The sequence below is a fragment of the Oncorhynchus nerka genome, linkage group LG11 (genome assembly GCF_034236695.1).
Source record: "Oncorhynchus nerka isolate Pitt River linkage group LG11, Oner_Uvic_2.0, whole genome shotgun sequence".
Taxonomy (NCBI): Eukaryota; Metazoa; Chordata; class Actinopteri; order Salmoniformes; family Salmonidae; genus Oncorhynchus; species Oncorhynchus nerka.
Genome location: NC_088406.1, coordinates 72,132,739 through 72,149,850, shown reverse-complemented (window position 1 = coordinate 72,149,850; position 17,112 = coordinate 72,132,739). Strand labels below are relative to the sequence as shown.

Sequence of the window (17,112 nt, the reverse complement as noted above, 5' to 3'; positions counted from 1 at the left end):
TATCGATGCTTCAGGGCAGACATGAGAGTAGAGGAAGTAGAGAAAGAGGGGGAATAAGAGGGAGGTGGAGAGAGGGAGCCTGAGAAGTATCGATGCTTCAGGGCAGACATGAGAGTAGAGGAAGTAGAGAAAGAGGGGGAATAAGAGGGAGGTGGAGAGAGATGGAGGGAGAGCGAGGTGGAGGGAGAGAAAAGGAGGGTAGGGGAGGAAGTGAGCGGTAGAAATAAAGGGGAGGAGAGAAAGGTAGAGGGGTACAGTGAGAAAGAAAAAGAGTAGATAGAGAGAACCACCATACTAGAGAAAGAGGAAGAGAGGGAGAAGTGGAAAGACAGAGGGAGGCAGGCCGCTGGGTGGCAGCTCCCTCCTGCCGACACACACTTCTGTCTAAGCAGCTTTCCTCTCAGGGCGGGGTCAGCCCAGGTCACAGTGGGATTACACTTTTGGCAAACAAGAGGGAGCTCCTCTCGCTCTCCCTCTCTGTCTCTTTCCCTCTCTTTCTCTCTCCCTCGGCCTGCAAATCCGCGCCGCTGCGACTCCCCCGTGACTCGAACCAGCTGTAATAAAGCCAAGGCAGCCTGAACCTACAAACAAAAAGCTAACACGCTATCGATCGGTGCCGGCCAACTTTCACGAGGTGGTGTCGAAAGGTCTTCGCTGTGCAGACAGCTTGAGCCCAGGGGTGGAGGGATATTATTATAAATATATATACACCTTTTTTGTGAGGAAGGAGAAATTCTCAATTTTGGACAATAGCATTGTGTAGTAATTAAGCTGTTATATGAATGGAAGTCAATCTTTAGACGTCTATATACCCCCAAATCAATACAGGTCCTGCCGTGCGTGTGCGCGCGAGTGAGTCTCCACTAGTGTGTATGTAAGTAAGTTATGTGCCCGCGCGAGTGTCTCCATCTCCACTTCCTAATCAACACTTCCACTCATAGGGAGGTCAGCTGAGCAGGCCTCTAGTGACCCTGGCACTGCTTTGAACTTAATTAAGCAGCTTTAAACACACTGGAGAGGAGACTCATTAATACCACGGTATGGCAAACGGCCAGACCGGATCTAGACGCCAACATCTGAACTACATAGAGAAGGAGAGAGGAGTTTCAGACTTGAACACGGGTGAACTCTGTAAAGGTTAAGGTCCAGGGCAGTGAGGTGACCATTTGGTCTAGCATCGCCGAAGCTCCATACTTTACTCTGAGCAACACTGAAATCCTGTGGATGAGGTACTGTATATACAGATCATTGGCTAATATGAACAGATAACATTACTGCGTAATACACACAGACTTTCAACTGAAATAGTGCATTTTCATATAAACAGCCATATGTAACTGTCAATACTTAAAGGGTGAGAGAGAGGGGGGGGGTCTCACCCTTCAAAGTATTGGCTGTTTATATGATATGCACTATTTCAGTTTGAATTAGACATGTCTTTAAATGTTTATTTCCCTTTTGTTTATTATCTACTTCATGTAAACATGTTTCCCATGCCAATAAAGCCATTGATTTGAGAGGGAGGGGGGAGAGAGAAGGGAGTGTGTGTGTGTGTTTGGGATACTGACTGTAGGCCTGTTAAAGGAGAACTTTAGACCAAGGTGTTCTATAGCTCGGGGCCTAACGGTGATAAATGAGTCCCTTAATTTCTGCAAACACTTTATCTCTGCTTCATCTGTTTTCATTAGGCTGGCCCCAACCTCTGGCTGGGTGAGAACGTGCTGCTGCTGTCTGCTGCCTCCATTACAGCACTGTGGACACGCCCCAAATCGCACCCTATTCCCTATGTAGCGCACTGCTTTTGACCAGGGCCCCAAGACAGGTTGGTTGTTTAGCAACAAAACCGAGGCGTGCGCAACTATGGAGCAAAACAAACAGTGTTGACTTAGATTGTTAACAACGTGTAAACTATACTTAGTCTCTCATGTTTATTGAAATAATAAATACACTTTCACAATGAGCACTTGTTTCTCAAATACATTGTTACTGTTGTTGGTTAGCGAGCTAGCTAATTTTAGCATAGACGTGACATGAGTCAAAACACCTCAAAACAAGACACGGTATCAAGAACAATCTAGCTGAAATGAGCCACTTGCGATTCACTACATGGCAGCTTGTTGTTACTGTTGCTATCTATCTGGCCGTCCAGAATAATAGCAACCCGCGGCCTTCTGCCCCATTGGAGCGCGTGCATCGTTTTCGTCGTCAGTTAACCCTGTCGGGCCCTGGTCAAAAGTAGTGCACTATATAGGGAAAAGGGTGCCATTTCAGACACACGTTATGAAACCTATAGAGAGCTGCGTTGCATCAGAGTCCTCCGCTGTGAGTGTTGGCCGGTTAGATTGCTTCGAGGCATTCCATAATTAGATTTTTGGGAGGATTCGTTGCTGCTCTTTTCTTTCCCGTTGTCAACGTCTCCACGGGTGTAGCAGCTGTACCTGGAGAGAGGCCGTATCAACTATATACAATCGAGACAACCTGACATTGAAAATGACATTATAGAGTCGAAAGAAAAACCAGACCTGAGGTGGAATATCTGTTGTAAGCTTTACTTTCAAATCCTGTTACATTTAGATCTGGCAACTTTTGAACATAAAATAATGCCAAAACAAAGAAAAAACGAATACAAAAAACAAAAAAGTACAAATGATCTATTTACCAGTTATTGTCACAAACAACCCTGTACAGCCTTAACAATGAACTAATCAGAAAGCTTTATACAGCACATACCAATTTTTACTGAGTGCCAAAAAGATGAACGAAAACACACAAAAAAGAAGATAGTTGAGTCTTGTCGAGTCATAAAATAGAGAGATGTCATGCATACTCCGAAGTGCTCAGAAAGGTAGTCACCCGACATAACATTTAAAAAATAAATCACCTTCTGCTGCTTCTTTACAATTAGACAAAAATTGATAAGCAAACGATAAGTGCTTAAAAATACTGGGTTTGGAAAGGACAGAGAAGCGATCCCTGTCGGCCTTTTCTTCTCCTTAGACACACCAACCAGACCAAGGGGCCGTTCTATAAGAAGAAACAACTGCAGCCATTCTTGATTACATAATGATTATGCGGTAGCTATATATATATATAAAAAAGGCATACAGTCAGTCGTAAAAAGACGGGCACATTCTTTTTTTTGTTCCTCTTATTTTTTGTTTTTAGATTTGGACCCTGAAAATCAGTTTGACTCATTCTCAGTGGTCTCAGGCGGTTCCCTTCCACCAAGTGGCACTAGAGTATTACATATTAGAGGATAGATAAGGAGCTGGAGCTGACCTAGGAGTGTGTGTGTGGCAGGGGTGGGGGCTCCTTGTACTCCTATAATGTAGCAGCGACCAGCGGACAGCATGCTGAACATTGCTATGTTGTCAAAGGGGACTAAAAGAAAGCCAACCACGGGAGAGAGATTTAACTGTTACACCCCTCCTTTACCAGGAAGTGACGGATTTAATCCTAGCATCACAACCTCGTTTTTAAGTTTCATTTGGTCTTAACAATACATTTTTCTCTCAATTTTTTGTTGTTGTCATTACAAAGAAATAAAATATATATATATAAAAAATAACAAGAAAAGGAAAAGTACAAGAAACAAGCAAAACAATTAAGGTAAAAAAAATGATATCCCTTTACAAATAAGAAACCATTTTGGCTTAAAGACCACTTGGGAATGCGAGCAAGGTCAATTAAATGGGTAATGCTTTTGAATAAAAAACGAAATGCCTTTATTATGCTGCCTGGTCTCATGTACACTCTCCATGTTGAGCATCTCCGTCTGTACAGATAAATACATTTTTCATGTTCAAAAAGTGCAGCACTGTGCAAAATTGGCTTTGACAATTTAGCCTGGGCCCTTTGGGTCTCCCAGCGTAGTATAGTTCAACCTCGACTGCCTAATTCATGCAATTTGTTGTTCATCTGCACTCTGCAATTTTACAGAGGGAAAAACCCTCCGCACTAAACCACAAAATGTCTACACAACAAAAATCAGGAAATCACGGTTTTGATTCAGATCGTTCACAGCAAACATCTTAAAAAGGTAATAAGTCTGGTTCCGGTGACATCCTATCGGACCGACAGCTCAAACGTTTCCACTATAACAATATGAACTAGCTAAGTGCTTTTGGTTTTGAAATGGGACTAAGCTAAGTGCAATTACAACTGAGAGATGGAGCGAAGGGGGAATAGAAAGCAGTACCATGTCTTCTCACTGAGATAGAAGCGACACCACCAAAACCAAACCAATGGCTGCTTCCTCGTCAACAACATTGGACCTATCGGAGCCTTCATCAAAATGGCTTCATAATAGCGATGCACGTTAGTAGAAAACGCTCATCGTCCTACGTTTAAAAGGCTCAGTAAAAAAGAGAAAGAGAGAGGGGGAAAAAACCGAATGAACAACCTAAAAAGACACAGAAGGCCTCCGACCTACCAAAACCAACCCCTTGCTTTCTGTCATATAGGCAATGGTACCCAACAGTCCCTGCCTGCAACTACACCGCACATCTGTATCACGTTCGCATCACGTACATCAACAAAGAAAAATACATTCATTCAAGTCATTTTGGAACAGTTTCTTTCTGTTTTTTCTTTTACACAAAATTACAAAAGAGCTCCAAAAAGCACCATTGAATCGGCCTGTGGTGACCGGAGCCGCTGGGGGTTTTAACACCCCGTTAGCTGGTCGCCTCCACAAAACAGTTATCTCTTACAGCTTATCTAACGTAATGGTGCGCCAGTCCATACATAGTTCTACACACGATGCTGGACCGAACAACACCTGGGTCGTATTCATTAGGGCGCAACGTAGCATAACGACAAGTTCTGGTGATTCAGTCCTTTTTCTTCCGTTTGGTGCCTAATGAATAGGACCCTGGTCTCAGGGGTTACAGGTGTCCTTTGATGTGGGCTGTTGGGGTAAAACTAATCTGGTCCCAGATCTGTTTGTGGTGTCACGACAGCACAAACAGACCTGGGACTAGGCTACGGTTACACAAGGGCTAAGTTGGGGAAAACAAAGACTATAGCATGAGGCTACAACGTGTGATACATTGATTTGAAAACCGTTTGAATTGGCAAAGGGCCTTGAGTAGAGAATGTCACTTGTTCTGGCCACCCCACCGCACAACGTCAAACAACGTACAAGATGTCACCGGTGTGTATGGGTTGCCAAGACGACCGCCACCTGAGACAAAGGTGAGTTCAGTCAGCGATTTATGCATATGGTTTCCGCCATTACACAAAACCAAACAGATAAAGTCAAAGCTTAGTTGTGGGGGAGATTGAAGGCTACAAAACTATGTACAGAACACCTTTGTTAAATAATTCAATAAGTGCGTGGTTTGAGGCGTTGCTTTGGAAACGAGACTTTTGAGAAAAAGCGTTCCGTTTCATTGGTTCTTGTTCGCGGCGCATCACAATTTAACAACCTGGGGATTGGTTCATCATACCCTATTAAATGACGTGCATCAAAGCTAGCGGAAACAAAGAGGCAGGCATGCTATTCTGATGCGTAGTAGCCAAAAGACAAAAATGCACTAAAAATGTCAGAGCACTTGTTTTGTTTCTTCTTCTTTTTCGACTTTTCTAACAAAAACAAAAAGAAAGCACGGATCCGTTTTACAGGTAATGCAGTTGGGTCCTGGTCATTCAAAAGTCCAAAAAACAAACATTAGAAAATAAAAAGTAGAGATAGAGAGTAATAATTCAATCGATATAACAGATAAGAAAAGCAGCTTTTGATATAAATGCATTTTTTAGCACATACAGCCTTTTCTCTGATAAATTCTTTTTTTTTTTTTTTTTTTCATTGTCTACAATAACTACTTGTCTGTCTCTGTCCAGCTTATTCAGCTGGCTTGATTGGAAAGTTTTCCCCATCGCAGTGGATAACGATCATTCACACCACTGTCCAGGGAGAGAGGGATGGAGATGGAGAGAAAGGGGAACGAGAGGGAGGAGGGTAGAGATAGGGATGAGAAGGAGGAGAGGAGAACAGTCACACAGTCTTGGCTCTCTCCATCAGTCCCAGTCCTAGGTAAGCCAGGAAGGAGTGTTTGAGTGAGGTGGGCGAGGGAGGAGAGGGGGAGGAGGCGGTGGAGGAGAGGAAAATGGGGGAGGAGGAGGGCGGCATCTGGAGTCTGGAGAGGGGCGAGTGGAATGTGGAGCGGTGGCGGTGGGTGAACAGGGTTGTGAGGGGGATCAGGTGCGCCCGCTCGCAGTTTCCCAACTGCTCGTAGACGTGGCGTGGGGAGGGGAAGAAGAGGGAGGGGCCTCCTCCATTGGTTGTGGTCAGGTAACGCTGGGCTGGGGGCGGGAGTTCCTGTTGACGGTGGTGTTGTTTCCCTGTGATGAGTGACAAGGCGACAGACTGCAGGGCCTGGGAGGCAGAGAGAATCATGAGGGGGCTGCTGCTACCGCTCCCCCCGCTACTCCCACCTCCACCTACCCCCAGGAGGAAGGGCTCCCCGCCCCGCAGAGACCCCACCAGAGAGCCCCCTAGCTGGGCCTGGAACTCCTCCTCGCCGCCCTCCTCCCCTTCCCCTCCACCCTGGTGCTTCTTGAGGTGGCGGCTGAAGATGAAGGGGTGGGTGGTGGTGAAGGGGCACTCCGTGCAGCCGAAGGTCTGGCGCGGGGCGTGTTTCAGCTTCTTGTGCAGGTTCAGGTTGTCCTTGCGCTTGCAGCTGTAGCCGCAGCGGTCGCAGTGGAAGGGCCGCTCGCCCGTGTGCACGCGCACGTGCTCGATCAGCTTGTTGGCCGTCTTGGACAGGTAGCCGCACTGCTCACACTTGTAGTGGTTGCCGAGGCGATGCTCGCGCACGTGCCTCTCCAGCGCGGGCTGGTCGCACCACACCGACTGGCAGATGCGACACTTGTACTCCATCTTGTAATGGGTCTTCAGGTGGCACTCCATGGCCGCCGGTCGATTGGTGGAATAAATGCAGACGGGGCACCTGGGAAACAGGAATGAGGAAGTGGAAGGGGGCAGGACATGGGAAATACACACACGATAGCGAGGGGAGGTTTAACGAAGAGAGGACTTAAATACACGATGACCAAAACACACACCTTAAGACTTCAACACAAGGGAGGATGAAGAGGGGGAAGGTGAAGGAGGAAAGGTGTGTGTGATGTGTCCTGAATATTTGACCCTAAAGGAATGATTGGTGTGTGTGTGTGTGTGTGTGTGTTGTTGAAATTTTAAAGTGTGTAGGGTGGGTTGGGGTTGAAAGTGTGTTTGGAGTGGGTTGGTGGTAGGTGGGTGGGGCATGTAGAACTGGGCAGAGACAGGTTGTGGGAAGAGAACAGGATTGGACGGAATTAGGAATGGAAGGATAACTGAAATAAATGGAAATGTGGCACTTACATTTAAATAGCACCATTCATCTGCTCTGGGCCCCAAAGCGCTTCACAAACCCTGCAGAACAGAATCACCTCAGAATACAACCAGCCACGTGGTGAAGACCCTACACACACCTTCTCTCTCCCATACACTCCTGGACATGAGCACTTCTGAGCACTTCTGAGTACACTAAGGATGGACTGGTAAAGGGAGGCCCTTCTCTGTCCTAGACACGCCTCACGCCACCCTCAGAATGCACAGTCTTCAGTACACTCTCCTCTTCGGTACACACTACAGCCTCGTCTCTCTCTCTTATAAAAAGTCTTTTTTCTCCATTGTCTACAACTTCTCGTCTGTCTTTTGATCAGCTTATTCAGCTTGATTTGAAAGTGTTCTCCATTGCAGTGGATAACCACCACTCCGTCACCCCACCGTCCACTGCTGAGCACACACTACTTAGTACACAATCCTGTCTGGACACTAGACACTCTAGACTAGAGATACCCTCTTGAACTGGACTGAGGGGGCAGCTGTGTTTGGGCTACCTGCTTTTAACTCTGACCTCTCAAACCTTAACCGCACAGCTAATGTGGACTGTCTGTCTGGTTTTAAAGTCAGGATAGAGGATGGATTTCTAACAAACATTAAAACACTCTACTATAATGACTGAACTAATTGCACCCTTGAACATTTGAAATGTGAAATAAATACATGCCCATGTACCTAAAATGGACTAATACTGTTAGCAGTGTTGATGGTGTGTGTGTGTGTGTTCCTGTATTGACCAATGAATGTGGAGAGAATCGGTGGTGGCGTATTGAGACCTTAACCGTGCCTCTACTCCTTGTAACAAGACGAGACACTAACAGATACCTCAGTAAACTACGACCCTGACTCTCTCACTCCAAACACCAAACCAACTACTGATCTAATGCTACCGATGGCTAGACAATGGACAGTATCTGGTGAATAGTGGTGACAGCTTGACATTAAACATGGTCAAGTGACCGTGAAGGCCGATCAGTTAATGGCGAGATGAGTTCAATGGCGTCTGATTGATATCGATGGCTCTACACGTGCATTGACTGACTGCGTATCATGGCAAACAACTTCCACAAATAGATCAACAACAAAAAAGAAACACATAAAAATGACAGTGACTGTTGTGTGTTAACTAACAATTTGATTCTACTGCGCTTAAATATTTCCCTAGATGACTGTTCAGATTTCCTGTTAAGTGACTGCATGTACTACTTTCATTCCAGATGGTTTCAAATGCAATCTGGGAAAATAGAACATCTATGTGGTATAAAATATGCATCTGTGTGGGCAGGCTTTAACAGCACAGCGCTAGGCTAGGCTAATGTCATTAGCATGTTGTTGCGTGTGTGTTGGAGGAGCTTCATGTCCTGGCAGCGTTGGTTTAACATGAACAGACGGGCTAAATGGCTATGTATGGTTTACTGTGTGTGTGTGTGTGTGTGTGTACATCACACAGTACAACAGAGGCTCCTATAGGGGTATAGGAGTATTGGGTCAGAGGGGGACAGTGTTTAGTATTTAGGGCTGTGAGTGTAACACGGTTTATATATACTCTGTGAATGTCTTAATAGCTTCAGTGAGCTAGATGTCCTATGCACGTAAATGTGTATGTTGGACAGTGTTTGTGTGTTGACGTCATCTAGTTTGAAAGTGTGGCTGAATGCATGCACACATTTACAGTTCAGACTGCGTGTGTATTATGTTTATGCATGTGGTCTTACACGCATGTTTTTGACTTAATGTGCATACTTAATGTGCATGCTATAGTCAGTCGGTCAGTGGGTTTACCGTCTGCCTGTGCGTCTGTACATGTGTGAGGGAGGAGTCGGGGTAGGGTAGGGTGGGAGGGTGGTGGAGTAGGAACCTCTGTCTGTACTTGCTTTCCTTACTTGAGCCCTCCGGTGGGGACGGTGTGGCACTTCTTGTGCTCCAGCAGCTGCTCGGGCGTCTTCAGGAACTTGTGGCACACGTCGCACTCGAACATGCGCGTGATCAGGTGGATCTGGAGGTGGCGCTCGTACATGGTCCGTGTCTTGCACACAAAGTTGCAGAAGACGCACTCGAAGCCTGGTGGGGGGAGAGGGAGTTAGCATGACTTCAGTGCTCCTCGTCCTCTTAATTAAACATCACCCCTGTGATATCCTTGTGTGTGGCTCAAATTATTGCTCGTATTTAACTCACATATTCTGGACACATCACACACACATTTACGTCACTGCATAATTTATGTGAAAAAAGTCTGTGCTTTTGCATGCTAGCTGTTCGAGGAGATATTCAGTCATTGCGCTAACGCTAGTTAGCAATAGCGTGCGAAACTACATCTAACTTCCTGCATATTGGACGCAGAGACGTAAACATGGTATCCATGAGTTCATCTGACTCTGGGGAAGTAGATAAAGGGCTTACACTATCCCTTTAACTTCTCTGGGATAGGTGGCAGTATTTTAACGTCCGGATGAAAACCGTGTCCAAAGTAAACTGCCTGCTACTCCGGCCCAGAAGCTAAAATGTGCATATTATTAGTAGATTTGGATAGAAAACACTCTGAAGTTTCTATAACTGTTTGAATCATGTCTGAGTATAACAGAACTTATTTGGCAGGTGAAACCCCGAGGACAATCCATTCAGATTTTGTTTTGTTTTGAGGTCGCTCTCTTTTCAATGTGTTTTCATTGGAAATCCAGATTTCTAAGGGACCTTCTTGCAGTTCCTACCGCGTCCACTGGATGTCAACAGTCTTTAGAAATTGGTTGAGGTTTTTCCTTTGAGAAATGAAGGAAGTAGCCATGTTCAGAATGAGGCTCGAGGGAAGTGTACTCTTTGTTAGAGGCGCATGACCTGAAAGCTAGCTACACATTGTTTTCCTCCGGTATTGAACACAGATCATCCCGTCTTCCATTGTATCGATTATTTACGTTAAAAAATACCTAAAGTTGTATTACAAAAGTAGTTTGAAATGTTTTGGCAAAGTTTACAGGTAACTTTTGAGATATTTTGTAGTCACGTTGCACAAGTTGGAACCGGTGTTTTTCTGGATCAAACGCGCCAAATAAATTGACATTTTGGATATATATTGACGGAATTAATCGAACAAAAGGACCATTTGTGATGTTTATGGGAAATATTGGAGTGCCAACAGAAGAAGCTCGTCAAAGGTAAGGCATGAATTATATCTTTATTTCTGCGTTTTGTGTCGCACCTGGAGGGTTGAAATGGGATTGTCTGTATTTGTTTACTGGGGTGCTGTCCTCAGATAATAACATCTTTTGCTTTCGCCGAAAAGCCTTTTTGAAATCTGACACGTTGGCTGGATTCACAACAAGTGTAGCTTTAATTTGGTATCTTGGATGTGTGATTTCATGACATTTTTATAGTAATTTATTTGAATTTGGCGCTCTGCATTTTCACTGAATTTTGGCCAGGTTGGCTAGCCCCACATATCCCAGAGAGGTTAAACGCCCAGTGCAGTCAAAATTCTGTTTTCTGTGATTAATATGATATTGTACAACAGCCGATGAAACGAACACTGTAAAAGTGTGAAATGTGATCAGTGTTATTTCCTGATAGCTGCTGGTTGAAAATACAACCTACACAGGACCTTCTAATCATCAGGTTTGCATGAGCGGGAGTTTCAGATTTCCATGGTGACATCACCAGGCGGTAAATTAGTTAATAGACCAATAACAAAGAGAGTTCCAAACCTCTCTGCCAATAACAGCTAGTTTTCAGCTTTCCCCTCTCCACTCAGACCCCTCCCAGATAGTCCTAGCAAAAATCTTGCTTGAGAAGTAGTTTTTTGCACATTTTTAATGGAATCTATTACAGTAAGGTACTTATTGTTACCCAGAAATGATTTGATTTTGAGATAAAAACGGCTGCATTGGGCCTTTAAAGGATACAGAATTATAAGTAGATTAAATTAACTGTAGTTCTACATAATGTTCCAGCCTATACATCCCAGAACTCCTTGCCTTTTTCAGACTTCTCTTCAGTTCCTGATCCCGAGTGGCTGCTGGAGCTGGATTGGCTGCCTGCAGAGGAGGGAGGGGCCAGCAGGTTCTTGAGCTCCTCATTGGCATGGGTAAGTTCTCCACCCTCTGAGCTGTTCAGTGAATCGCTGAGGGCCGACAGGGAGGAGGAGGTGCTCTTAGTCTCACTGAGGGGGCTCCGCGAGTTCAGACCTAGGAAGAAGAGGGGCCAAGAGTCAATCATCATCAACATCATCAGCATGGTTGTCATCATCGTGACAATCATCATCATTGAATTCAGAAAATGTACCATTGTAATTACATTTCACTTTACTTCCTGAATGATTATGTAATATACCCCAATTCTGTCACTAGCACCGTCATCATAAGTGATTTCTCACCATTAGACAGAGTACCTCAACCCAATAAAAGGAGGAAAAGCACTAAACTACAGTCAAAACTACACACACACACAAACACAAACAGAAACACACACACACAGTCTGTTGAATACAAAATGAAAATCACACACACTGCAGGCAGGCAGGTTCAGCTTCAGGGCCATGTCCTCTGACTGGAGCCCTGCTGCCAGTCCAATCAACAGCCAGTATGCTTTTATTGATCTCTCTCTTTTTCCTCTCTCCTTCTCTCTGTTTGACCGCACTTCTCTGGGATAGAGAGAGAGAAGAGGGGAGGAGGAGGGTCACGGCTAAGGGAGCTAAGATGGCGGGAGCAACTCAGGGCACAGCTCAACAAAGGGCATTCAGTCAGGGAGAAGGAGAGGGAGGGAGGGAGGTGAAGGAGTATAGAGCTGCTGGCTGCCATGGATTGTGAAATGGCCGACGCCAGCTACCTCACACACATTTCTATGTGCGCGTACACACACACGACACAGGCACATACACACAATCGCACTGAGGCATTCACACAGACACATTCAAAGACACATATTGTGCATAGCCTACACACTTTCATCCTTGAGAATGAGAGAATGCAGGTATAGAAACGCAGAAAGCAGAGAGTGAAATACCATTGTATCCATCTCTCTCAACGCCGAAGACCTCTAGAGGTAGATTAAAGACAAAACGAGGCTCACCACTCCACTATCTAAGGGAGCTATAGAGTACATGATGCTCTGAACATTCAAAGAGTACTTGTCGCATGTGGGAAACCACATCATTTATCATCCCTGTTGGCATATTCCTTGTTAGCACTTTTTACAAGGTCCAAGATGCTATTGAAGCATGTGTTTAGTCAAACACACTTCACTTTTTATGAGGGTGGAAAACGTTGTAAACCTGTGTTACACTCCCCTACGGATTGGACAGTGAAGTGAAAACTTTAAAAGGTGGCTCTATACTCCACCGTTTTGGATTTAAATATGTTTAATATCAAATCAAATCAAATTTTATTTGTCACATACACATGGTTAGCAGATGTTAATGCGAGTGTAGCGAAATGCTTGTGATGCGACAGTACAGAATGTCACCTTATATTTGAGGGTATTTTCATACATGTTTCACCGTTCAGAAATGAAAGCACCTAATGTATCTAGTCTCCCAATTTGAAGCAGTCATATGTATTTGGACAAATTCACTTATGTGTATTAAAGCAGTTCAAAGTTTAGTATTTGGTCCCATATTCCTAGCATGCAATGACTACATCAATCATGTGACTCTAGTAACTTGCTGGATGTATTTGCAGCTTGTTTTGGTTGTGTATCAGATTGTTTTGCCCAATAGAAATGAATGGTACATAATATATTGCGTCATTGGAGGCAGTTTTATTGTAAAAAGGAAAAATAATATGTTTCTGAACACTTCTACATTAATGTGGACGCTACAATTACGGATAATCATGAATGAATCATGAATAATGATGAGTGACAAAAGTTACAGATGCATAAATATCTGCTAATGGGCCAGAATCTGGGAGATTGAATGTATCTCTGTCCTGTTCCTACTGTACCACCACACAGTATCTCTGTCCTGATCCTACTGTACCACCACACACAGTATCTCTGTCCTGTTCCTACTGTACCACCACACAGTATCTCTGTCCTGTTCCTACTGTACCACCACACAGTATCTCTGTCCTGTTCCTACTGTACCACCACACACAGTATCTCTGTCCTGTTCCTACTGTACCACCACACAGTATCTCTGTCCTGTTCCTACTGTACCACCACACAGTATCTCTGTCCTGTTCCTACTGTACCACCACACAGTATCTCTGTCCTGTTCCTACTGTACCACCACACAGTATCTCTGTCCTGTTCCTACTGTACCACCACACAGTATCTCTGTCCTGTTCCTACTGTACCACCACACACAGTATCTCTGTCCTGTTCCTACTGTACCACCACACAGTATCTCTGTCCTGATCCTACTGTACCACCACACACAGTATCTCTGTCCTGTTCCTACTGTACCATCACAAACAGTATATCTGTCCTGTTCCTACTGTACCACCACACAGTATCTCTGTCCTGATCCTACTGTACCACCACACACAGTATCTCTGTCCTGTTCCTACTGTACCATCACAAACAGTATATCTGTCCTGTTCCTACTGTACCACCACACAGTATCTCTGTCCTGATCCTACTGTACCACCACACACAGTATCTCTGTCCTGTTCCTACTGTACCATCACAAACAGCATCTCTGTCCTGTTCCTACTGTACCATCACACACAGCATCTCTGTCCTGTTCCTACTGTACCACCACACACACAGTATCTCTGTCCTGTTCCTACTGTACCACCACACACACAGTATCTCTGTCCTGTTCCTACTGTACCACCACACACACAGTATCTCTGTCCTGTTCCTACTGTACCACCACACACACAGTATCTCTGTCCTGTTCCTACTGTACCACCACACACACAGTATCTCTGTCCTGTTCCTACTGTACCACCACACACAGTATCTGTCCTGATCCTACTGTACCACCACACACACAGTATCTCTGTCCTGTTCCTACTGTACCACCACACAGTATATCTGTCCTGTTCCTACTGTACCACCACACACAGTATCTCTGTCCTGTTCCTACTGTACCACCACACACACAGTATCTCTGTCCTGTTCATACTGTACCACCACACACACAGTATCTCTGTCCTGTTCCTACTGTACCACCACACACACAGTATCTCTGTCCTGTTCCTACTGTACCACTACACACACAGTATCTCTGTCCTGTTCCTACTGTACCACCACACACACAGTATCTCTGTCCTGTTCCTACTGTACCACCACACACACAGTATCTCTGTCCTGTTCCTACTGTACCACCACACACAGTATCTCTGTCCTGTTCCTACTGTACCACCACACACAGTATCTCTGTCCTGTTCCTACTGTACCACCACACACACGGTATCTCTGTCCTGTTCCTACTGTACCACCACCCACACAGTATCTCTGTCCTGTTCCTACTGTACCACCACACACACAGTATCTCTGTCCTGTTCCTACTGTACCACCACACACACAGTATCTCTGTCCTGTTCCTACACAGTATCTCTGTCCTGTTCCTACTGTACCACCACACACACAGTATCTCTGTCCTGTTCCTACTGTACCACCACACAGTATCTCTGTCCTGTTCCTACTGTACCACCACACACACAGTATCTCTGTCCTGTTCCTACTGTACCACCACACACACAGTATCTCTGTCCTGTTCCTACTGTACCACCACACACACAGTATCTCTGTCCTGTTCCTACTGTACCACCACACACACAGTATCTCTGTCCTGTTCCTACTGTACCACCACACACACAGTATCTCTGTCCTGTTCCTACTGTACCACCACACAGTATCTCTGTCCTGTTCCTACTGTACCACCACACAGTATATCTGTCCTGTTCCTACTATACCACCACACAGTATCTCTGTCCTGTTCCTACTGTACCACCACACAGTATCTCTGTCCTGTTCCTACTGTACCACCACACAGTATATCTGTCCTGTTCCTACTATACCACCACACAGTATCTCTGTCCTGTTCCTACTGTACCACCACACAGTATCTCTGTCCTGTTCCTACTATACCACCACACAGTATCTCTGTCCTGTTCCTAGGAGCAGCCAGGCTTCCTGCTGTGGGGCCACCAGTCTGACCCCTTGCCCATGTGGCTGACACACATCTTAGCGGGGGCCAGCTTCAGGCGTAACACCTGCTGAGTTCAGCCGTTTCCATGTCTGTCTGGAGCTTGGCTGGGGAGATGTGGTGTCCAAACACTATCAGCTGACAAATAACACCCAGCAGTCTTTTCTACAGCCCCAATGTGGTGTGTTTTCAGCAGCCATGTTTGCTAGTGGGTGGAGGCTAGCCTAAATGCCAAGCTTCGATATGGACTCACCACTCTGTGTCTGTGTGAGAGAGGGTAAGAATGTGTGTGTGTGTGTGTGTGTGTGTGTGTGAACCCTGGCCTGCCTCTGAAGGACCAGAGGGCCTATTGATTTTTTCCCCTCAGGCACGATAAGGGGCAGCCATCGTAGATAAACAAGGTCGCTCCCCGGGCCTCCGTGAGGACCCCTCAGCTGTCTGCAACACTACCGGACAATCCCACACACGCACACTGCCACGGAAGGGCAAGACGGGCAACCGCGTCGGACGATAAACCGGACAAACCCGCTACGGACCAAAAAAATACATTGACAGGCTGTGTTTTGGACCAGTGGCTTTAAAAAGTCCAGGGAAGGTCGAGGGAGGGAAAAGAATCTACATGTTTTGTTATTCAAAGCGGAAGTTGTTTCTGTTTGGAGAGTTTACAGAGTCACAGAGTCTCCTCTCTCTCCCGGGAAGGGACTCGTTTTATGAAGCTTTACTTTCTGGTCACATTAGTTCAGTGTGTTGAGACTGAACATGTTGGTTCCCTCTACTATAAATGGCTGTGGACTAAACTAGCTGTTTCTACTCTGAACAGTCAGCAGTAGTACCTCAATCTGCAACACTCCCCCAACAGCTCCCTACCAACGACATGTCACAGCTGATCTGAGAATCATTCTGAAAGGTTGGTCTCTTCTGAAAGCTTTAAAACATTGTTTGGCTACGATCTGAGGTGCAGACTTCTCCAGTCCTCCTCATGGATGTAAAAGGTATAGACTGGGTGTAAAAGGTTTAGACTGGGTGTAAAAGGTATAGACTGGGTGTAAAAGGTATAGACTGGATGTAAAAGGTATAGACTGGATGTAAAAGGTATAGACTGGATGTAAAAGGTATAGACTGGATGTAAAAGGTATAGACTGGGTGTAAAAGGTATAGACTGGATGTAAAAGGTATAGACTGGGTGTAAAAGGTATAGACTGGGTGTAAAAGGTATAGACTGGATGTAAAAGGTATAGACTGGATGTAAAAGGTATAGACTGGATGTAAAAGGTATAGACTGGGTGTAAAAGGTATAGACTGGGTGTAAAAGGTATAGACTGGATGTAAAAGGTATAGACCGGGTGTAAAAGGTATAGACCGGATGTAAAAGGTATAGACTGGATGTAAAAGGTATAGACTGGATGTAAAAGGTATAGACTGGATGTAAAAGGTATAGACTGGGTGTAAGAAAATGTATAAACCCCCTCTTTCTAGACTATCCTTACACCAAACAGCACTTTAACCTCTTACCTCTACCTGGGACGCTTGCGTCCCAACTAGAGCTCTGGAAATGCAAATGCGCTACGCTAAATGCTAATAGTATTAGTTAAAACTCAAAAGTTCATTAAAATACACATGCAGGGTATCAAATTAA

General features: G+C 45.1%; 1 protein-coding gene across 1 annotated transcript in view; it reads right to left on the bottom strand.

Annotated features, from left to right (window-relative positions):
- Positions 1–5,925: 5,925 nt before the first annotated feature.
- The window catches only part of LOC135573900 (zinc finger protein 827-like), a 22,653-nt gene continuing 11,466 nt past the window's right edge, over positions 5,926–17,112 (bottom strand). The window contains exons 6-8 of the mRNA XM_065024109.1: positions 11,356–11,565; positions 9,274–9,451; positions 5,926–6,953 (exon numbers count right to left, since the gene is read on the bottom strand). Coding sequence (XP_064880181.1) covers positions 5,999–6,953; positions 9,274–9,451; positions 11,356–11,565 — 1,343 coding nt within the window. The 3' untranslated portion in view covers positions 5,926–5,998. The remainder of the gene's footprint in view (positions 6,954–9,273; positions 9,452–11,355; positions 11,566–17,112) is intronic.